At 39.5% G+C, this 9,058-nt stretch overlaps 1 protein-coding gene across 1 annotated transcript in view; it reads left to right on the forward strand.

Moving 5' to 3' along the window:
* Positions 1-9,058, forward strand: part of LOC109481882 (vesicular glutamate transporter 3-like) — a 70,246-nt gene that overhangs the window by 51,201 nt on the left and 9,987 nt on the right. Inside the window, exon 7 of the mRNA XM_019784513.1 lies at positions 3,676-3,762. Within this exon, the coding sequence (XP_019640072.1) occupies positions 3,676-3,762 (87 nt within the window). The remainder of the gene's footprint in view (positions 1-3,675; positions 3,763-9,058) is intronic.

A 9,058-nucleotide genomic window follows, 5' to 3' on the forward strand; every position in this document is an offset into this window, starting at 1 on the left:
CCTCTACGTTTTGCAATGTCCTATTTTAGGTTTCTTGTTCAGGGTGATATTTTCATCTCAATCGAAGCAAACAAATTTGCTGACAAATGTCACTTTTCTACCAAGCTAATGCTAGGTATTCATCAAGCACGTCTATGGTTGCCGATTAATGATGATTTAATAAGGAATATGCAGCATTAATTGTTACCAGTTTGTTGCTTGGAAAGCTGTTAATCCCTTGAGTTTTAATGGCTTTTAATACCTACATAAAATATTCTTTGTTCTTTATGTCTGTCTATCTGTGTCTTTGTATGTTTCCGCATTTTTTGTGGCCAGCATAACTTAACCTAAGAAGGCCTGTTATGAATTGCGATAATATTTGGTGTGTAGTTAGGTCTTAGAAAGGCAACGGACAATTCAATTTTGGCCTCCCGGTGGCTGACCTTGGTACTGCAGCAGCACTTCGGGCCATGTTGGTGGATTTGAACCCAAGACCTTTGTACAATGGCCCTAACACCTAACCATTACGCCACACAACCCCATAGGACGCCTACGAAACTCCTTCCTGCCTAGTACGATCTCTAAATCAGAGTTTGTGATAGCTCAAGACACACTGGAGATGTGAAGTGCACGACCCTCTCCATGTACACTTATCCATCACTCTGTCTAGAGAGCACTCCTTTTTTTCCTTAACACCACGACGCTTTCAAAGGGTCATGAATAATAGCCGAGGGGTAAGAGAAATTATGACCCCTGCGTGATCTTTGTCTGGTGTGTTAAATTTGACAACTATTGAGGGGGAACTGGAATGGCAGACTACTAATGGCGTGTGACCTCACTCGACTCGAGGCCGCACAACACAGTATTTATGGGCCAACCCCGTAGTCAAAAGTACTCCGCGGGCACAAAGTAGTGCTGCACAATACTAGAGAAAGGTACAAAGATTGTTCTTTGCATTACATCGAGATGGAACCTGTGGTGAATGTTAGAGGAATACGTCAGTTTTGAGACTGTAAAAGTTGAACTATGGTGCGTGTTCAGTCGGCGTAGATTTGCGCTTGGATACTTGTACCGCCTTGTACTGTGCGTCGGCTGCAGTTCCATGACCTCCGCAGTGGCGCTAATAAAAGAGGGCGTGAGAAGAGAACGACCCGGCAAACTTAAGCCCATTTTCACATATTTTGTACACTATACCCTGAAATTAAACATATAAAAATTCTGAACCTTGCTTGTGCACCCTACTATGATTACCTTCGCCAAGAAGGTTATGTTTTCCTGGCCGTGTGTCTGTGTGTGTGTGTGTGTGTCTGTGTGTGTCTGTCAACAGCAGAACTCGAGAAAGCTTAAATGGATTATCTTGATATTTGGTAGGTGGGTAGGTCTAGATGAGACCTGGAAATGATTAGATTTTGGACCCCCTAGCGGTTTGTTATGGTACTGCAGCTAAACTTCCGGTTCTGATGTCTCATGATCTAGACATGCTGGGGTGACGAAATTTGGATGGTAGGTAGCTCTCATGCTGGGGAAGAAGTGACATGGGCCCCCTAGCGGCTTGCTCAGGAACTGCAGGGCTATCTGTTTGAAAATATTCAAAAGAGGATAACTCAATAACTGGTGGACAAATCGTCGTGATGTTTGGTATGTATGTAGCTCAAGTGACGCTTGACATAATTATGCGACAATTATGCAAATCTGGATCTAATTTGCATAATTAATGAGGAAATTCTATAAATCAGGTGCATTACATTATAGGACTATTCAAGCTTGTGACATATGTAATTGAGAACGAGAGAAACGCAGGCAGATATTGATTATGTAAATTAACACCTAATTTGCATAATTAATGAGAAAATGTTATAATTCCATAATGATGACTGCCTGGAATTTCATACTTGGGATATTTGAAAGTTAAGTGAAGGTGAACATCATTAAACATAACTTATTCAAATAAGAACCTCATTTGCATAATTTATGAGGAAATGATAGAATGGCTTTCTTTGCTAAGATAAGGCTGTCTTTTGATGGAGAATATGATCAACTATATAATACAATATTATAATACAATACTATAATATAAATATAATACAAATGAGGATTTTATTTGCATAATCAGAAGGAATTATCTTTGTCAGTCATAAAGATTAACATCATTTGGCGAAGGTATGAGATCGTGGGACTCTAGTTTTTAGTGAGTCACTTTGGGGTCCTTACCTATAGAAATCCCCATAGGGCAAAAACTGTGTTGTGCCGCAATGAATTTCAGCCGCAATGTATGTCGGGAAGGCGGCGCCATTTTGTCCATTATGTTACCTCTGCCCTTAGGCGACCATTTCTTTTATTATATTTTCATTCTTGGATTATGACGAATAATAAGTCTGCACCGAATATTCTTCCTGTTCTGTATGCATTGGATATCGACCAGTTTTGCTAAAAAGTTCTCCCGGGCCCCAGGCTTCCGGAATAATTTGCCCGCCCATGAAAAATAACAGACCGAATATTAATGGATATACGTGTGTACCATATTTTTTTTTCCAAACATGCATGAAACATGGGTCATGCGTTTTGATACTCAAGATTTCTCATTGGTCCACTTGCGTCATCCAGCATCTGTGTAAGAAAGAGGTGGATAATAATTTACATCTTATGATACAGTCGTTGAAGATTGAATGATGCATTTTACTCCTTACCGGTAGCCCCTTCCTTCCATACTCTAGCGATTGCTGTACTTTAGATACTGTTTTCAAATTCCTCTCTCAGTTTGGAAGATTAAATTTATTGATTAATGCCATTCATTTTATGCTTATTAGTGCGACAGTCACTTTTATTTTATGTTCGTTATACATTTTCTATTGTTATTTCAATGTGTATTTTTTATATTTTATGTTTTTGAGCAGAGGATCATATAAACACATTTGTGCCAGCTATCTAATGCTCATAAATCCATGTGGATAATATGAAATGAAAAAGATAATAAATAAATGAAGACATGGTTATGACACCGATGGCAGATACAACTTGGGACGCATTCCTTTTAGATTGTCTGTTGCATCCACAGTTGTTTTTAGACAAATAGCAGATTCGCAACATGCGAAGTGCCAACTAGAATATTTTTGATCACCTGTTGTTTATTTGCACATGAAAAGAACTACCACTGAAACGACTTATATAAACATGCCGATGATATAAAACTCCAAAGATTCCTTAATTGGAATCCTTTGGTAGTTGCATGTATGGGGGTATCTAATTGAATTTTCTTACTTCGGTAGACCACCAAGTTGTAATTACTATGGTTATGGCGATAATTTCAAAATACAGTAACACTAATACACGTCTAATACATGACATTGTATAGTAAACTACTACCTATGTATAGGTTCAACTTCTCGCTTCTTATAAGACAGTTGAAAGTACAAGAGAAAATTTTAATTCTCCTTTGATATCTAAAAAATAGGAAACTAAATATGACTAGTATGAAATTAAAGAAAATATCTCGTTGTTAAGGTACAGTCAATGATAAAATGACACCCGTCTTGTATCTTATTTACTATAATAGGTTAGTACAAGATTGACAAATTCTTCATTACTGTTTCTGATATTTTCTCAGTCTACAATAAAATGACACCTGTCTTCTTTCTTATCTAGGTTACAATATTGAAAAATTCTTCATTACTGATATTTTTGTTGTTGTTTTTCTAGGCTCTTACGCAGGAGCGGTGGTGAGCATGCCCCTGTCGGGGCTCCTGACTGACTACGCCGGCTGGCCATGTCCGTTCTACGTTTATGGTTGGTCCTCAGTTTTTTACATACATCCACGTTGTACACAGTACTTAATTGTAGGGAATTTTGATAACAAACATTTTGAAAAAAATTGACGTATTCTAATTGAAAAAAACTCTTCATGTGATTGTAATTTACTTGGGCTTTTCATCAATATTTGTGCAATTATGACGTAACATTTCTGAATTTTATGGTTAGTGGTAAAACAGTCCACACGACGCACACTTGAATTTGGGGTGCAACCACAAACTAAAAACTATCAGAATGACCACAAACTACCAGAATGCAAAGAAACGTGGCTAACAGCTGTGTTTCCATCTTTCACACACCCTACTAAGGCGTCGTATTTTTCACCCTCACAACTTCCTAAATAGTGAGTAATGTTGATTCAACTTACTTTGTAAATAATTGACCAGAAAATCGGCTTGTTGAATCGACCTAATGTTACATAATGTAGCCATTTAAGGATGCTGCCAACGAGTATACAGTCATGCAGATAGTAAATTAGACAAAAATCATATGTCATATTCCAAAATCTAAGTATTCAGCTCCCGCAAGGTCCAAAGATGATTATTGATATTATTCTAAAGATCCTAATCATCTTATCAAAGTAGGAGTAACTTGAGCCATGTTGAAATGACTTTACAAAGCGTCAGCCCCGTGCCTGAATGAAGACATTATACGACTTGCCTCCCTCGGGTACCGACTGTCCTTGGACGGTTTCCCTTCATCCCTTCTCCATTTGACGTGGTGACATTTTAACGACGAGAGGGACCTTCCCGCACGCCGGAGAAAAATTACCGGCATAAAGAGGCTTCCAGGAGAGGTACCGAAGAAACCGCTGCGGTGTCATTCAGCGGTTTGGTCTGAAGACCTCTGGGTTTTTAGATGCGATGATTGCTTTTCTTCCTGCAGGTTTTAACGACAAACGGTTCTCATGGCGCACTGGTTGGTTTAGCAGTTAAATGGTCTTTAGCGCTGAGATACTTCTTTTCTTAGACTGATATAAAAGATAAATATTGGGGGATTTCTTTTTCATTGTTTGATCAAGGCCAGTTCCAACTGGTTTCGGGAGCGGCAAACTCTACTTCTTCAGTGATTGAGCCATCTCCCCTGGAATGTTTTCTGTCTATTTGGCCGATTTATAATCTTCCCAGTCCCTTTCGAAGCCTTGTACAGGCTACAAACATATTTTCCATCCAACCTATCTATACTTTATCTAGAGCGATGACTGAGTGGGTTAGGGTTAGGATCAGGGCACGTTTTTTGATAATGTCAGCGTATTCCAATCACGGTTTTGGACTAGACTATCCAGAACCCTGCTTGAACATGGCTCTGGATGAATCACGTTTCTGGCTACAACAGGGCCCATATTTATATACAACTCATGATAGTTGATGAACGCATTATGATTCTATTAATACATCTTTGGAGCATATACCAGCTCATTAAGAAATTCGCCTTACCAGAACTGAATTTTTGTAATTTAGAATTCTACGAACCATTGCCTCGAACGTAACCATCACTGATTGACTGTGGTCTTAGTATAGTGGTGAGGTCAACATTTGCGACAGAATCTCCACATCCGATCGCTTTCTATCTGTTCCTGTCAAGCAATGCCAAGCGATCTTAGCCAATCGTTTGTACCCCCTACAGGCATACCATTTCATGTAGACCTGCAAACATATCTCCCAATTCCTCATCACTGTTGACAACTGATCAACTAAACTGGCAGGAACGATGTTCTTGTTTTAAATTTCCCTGACCCAGGAGTTTGTTATGGGATAAATGAAACCAAAAACTTTCTATTTCTTTCCATACGAGACGGCGGACTAGTTTGATTGCCTTTGGTTTCTCCAGCTGCCTGGGAAGTTCAACCTTGGCTTCCTCGTGACTCAGCCGTGGGCGGTAACGAGCGGAGATGGCAGGATGATGGGGCGGTCCGCCCGGGCACGTGTAAGGGCCGCATCGATCCGACTACGGGTCAATTGGGAAGGCGTAGGCGTCCTGATTTCCGGCTCCCTAATCGACCAAAAATGACAATTAGGCGTAAATTTGGCATTTAAGACCGGGAGGAACCCCACGGTGGCCGATTTCTATCCGTCATTTTGGGACGAGGGGAACTCTAAAGGTTCCGAGATGACGTCTCCGTTGTGGTTTGAGAAGTGCTTTATGTGCTGTGAATATTTACGACTAGAACGCCCATTCATGGCTCTGTCTGTACGTATTGCACACCTGAGCCTAATAGACTTGAGAATCTTAAAGACTGAAGGTACCCTCGGTGCAAGAAATGTTTTTCCTTCTCACGAAAGTCAAGGTACAAAATGATGGAAAATTGACCTTTTGTGAGAAGTTTAATTTTGATATCAAGGGATTATCATTCTGATATCTGGAGAGTTTAAGGTCGTTGACATTATTCCATTAGATATGTTATATATCATAGCTGTATTCAACAATTTATCGATCGTAGGTACCTTTGATATTCTTACGTTTAACATTACTGAAACATGAAAGGGCATTTCAAAGACTTTTTGGCCTCGCCAAAAATCCAATAAATCATACAGGAATCAACTTTTCCTTTCAAATGACCGCGTGGCTTTGAAGAGTTCCTTTCTGTTGAATTAAAGAATAAAATAAGTGGACTCTTTTTAAAGACGACTCGACCCCAGTCATTCCCAGTTTTTTTTTTTACATTTCTGACTCTAGCAGGGGCACCTGACTTTAGCTTGGGGGGGGGGGTGATGGAATGAAAGGGATGGGCTCCATCTTATAAGATGTAAGCTTACAATGCCAAACCCTAGACACAATGAATTAACAATGCTTCAACTGCATCAAAAGGGCTATTGGACCCTTAACTCTTTTTGAAATTTAAAATTGGTGTTGACAGTTACTTAGCACAATATAGATATCATTTTTTTGTTTACCAAGGTTTGTGAAGTCAAAATCTGACCATGTAGGAGTCTTCTTTTTTTGCAATGGGCATCACCTTGTCCTTGTTTCGCCCTATCGCATTAGACTTGGAGTCTTCGGAGGATGTCGTCTATAAAATTTACTTGCTGTGGCCTTATGTTATGGTCAAGAAAACCTCTTAGTAACAACTTTCCACAGGAAGGTGGCAATCAGTCGGCCATCGTGATCTCCTGAAAAATGACACGTTACAGCCCTAGTCTCGCGTGGACCAACGTGGCTCTATTTGATCATTTATGTAATTTGCGTAAATCTTTTTTTTTTATAATTTTTTTGAAAATCTTTATTCAAGAGAACAAAAGAGCGTACAAAAAGGCAAACGATATAGCATAAGAGTACACACACACACTAAAATAACATAAAAATATTCTACCCAGTCGATATATTTGCTAAATCCCCCCATTTTTTGTTATGACTGATCATATTGTTTTGTTTTCGTGCGATGCTTTCTTCTGTGGCTTTAAAATTATTTACAATGGATTCAAAACTATACAATGAAATAGTTACGGAATGACAATTCTTGAAAATGCGTAAATCTTAGCTGTGGCCATCTGGTCTTCTTGAACTGTTGCGTCATTCACAATGCCTTCAGAAGGACCAGTCAGACACCGCTGTCATCATAGAGTCTCAATCCTTGATCCTTGGTGGGGTCGTGTGGCGTAGTGGCAGAGTGCTCGACTCGGAACTAAGAGTCCCGGGTTCGAGTCCTGACATGCCACCGATCTTGTGCCCTTGGGAAAGGCACTTTACACGGCTTTCCTCACTTAGCTCAGGTGTAAATGAGCATTGTCCTGTCATGTATTTGTCCCCTGTGTTGGTGGCGGCATTAATATAAGTTGAAAAAACTTGAGTGTGTCGTCACCACGTCTAGTGATTACATGTTGGAACTAGAAAGGCCAACATTTGCTTCGGAGCAAATGTAGGAATTTCACTCCATACCCTTCCCCAAACAAAAATGAGAGATTCTAAATAAATCATACTGCAATTATACAAGGACAAGCTGTTTGAATCTCGACAGGTATTTACAAAACTGGCACTTGGCAATTATCTCCCTTTTTTTTACAAAGATACAACGACACGCACTTTAAATCTCGACAGCTTTACTTTACACTTTTGACGAGATTGTAACTACTACTAACGGAAGCAAAATTTTCACGGCCTGAGAAAAATGGACATGTTCACGGAAGTATATATTCACGGTGGTGACAGTTGCAGGAAAAAGAAAGTCCGGGAATTATTTCCTAACTGTAATGATAAGTTCACAATACAGAGGTGACAGTGAAAACCGTGAACATTGACCCCCCGCTTGCGTTGCGGTACAGTGAAAAAAAATCGGGAATTACAGCAATCAATTGACTGAGTATGTTTGCTTAGTTTCCAGATGTTTTGTACTTGTAGTTTTTAAATGAACGAAAACCGATGCGCGCACAGATGTTACTTTTGTGACAACATCAAAGTGATTTTGGTTTGTATGTTGAAAAAATACAAAAGACTAACATTCGAAGTTATTGAAATTCTTGAGTAAGAACAATCAGTTTTGGAATGTTAAAAGCAAAGCAATGGATATTAAAACGAAAATGTTAAAATTAAATGTTGAAATTGTTAAAATGTAAAATGGTTAAAATGGTTAAAATTGTTGAAATTGTTAAAAATGTTAAAATTGTTAAAAATTGTAAAAAGGATAATTAAAAATATCCAGTGTACCGGGGTTCGAACTCGTAATGTCTGGACTTGCAGCCCTGCGCGTTACCAACCGAGCTATCTGGACACGTTTCCATTACTCTCTGCATTGTATGTCATATAAAGTGGACAACATGGCGGTAACGATCGCTTCAAGTACTAGTAAGGGACTTTCTAGGAGATACACTCTACAATTTTGGTGATTCTTCAGAAATCGATAACAGAATATATAATACTAGTCGGTGAAGATTGTGGAAAATTGTTGATACCGTGGCGCGCGCGTGACGATACACATTACGTACCGTTGTTTACAGTACTCGCGGGGCGCAGGTCATTGACCTCCCGCTTGCGTTGTTCCAACAGAGAAGAGCAAAATATCTGCCAGTTTTTGCGTCAGATTTTCAGTGTTTGTTAAAATCATATACAGGCATCCATGCAGCTATAATTCTTCCAACTAGTTCGTAGTTAGGTGAAATGTTTATAGGAATCACACGAATCGGTATCCAATATCAGAGTATCATGGCCCACGGCCGAGACCGCGTGGACCAGCTGCGCTGGTACGTGAAAATGGTAGTAAATAAATTAATTAGCCAACAGCCAATCAACAGCCACATCTGCAAACATGACCACACCTGCTTGTATGCCCATATTTGGG

This window comes from Branchiostoma belcheri, unplaced genomic scaffold (genome assembly GCF_001625305.1).
Source record: "Branchiostoma belcheri isolate BF01 breed outbred unplaced genomic scaffold, Haploidv18h27 scaffold58, whole genome shotgun sequence".
Taxonomy (NCBI): domain Eukaryota; kingdom Metazoa; phylum Chordata; class Leptocardii; order Amphioxiformes; family Branchiostomatidae; genus Branchiostoma; species Branchiostoma belcheri.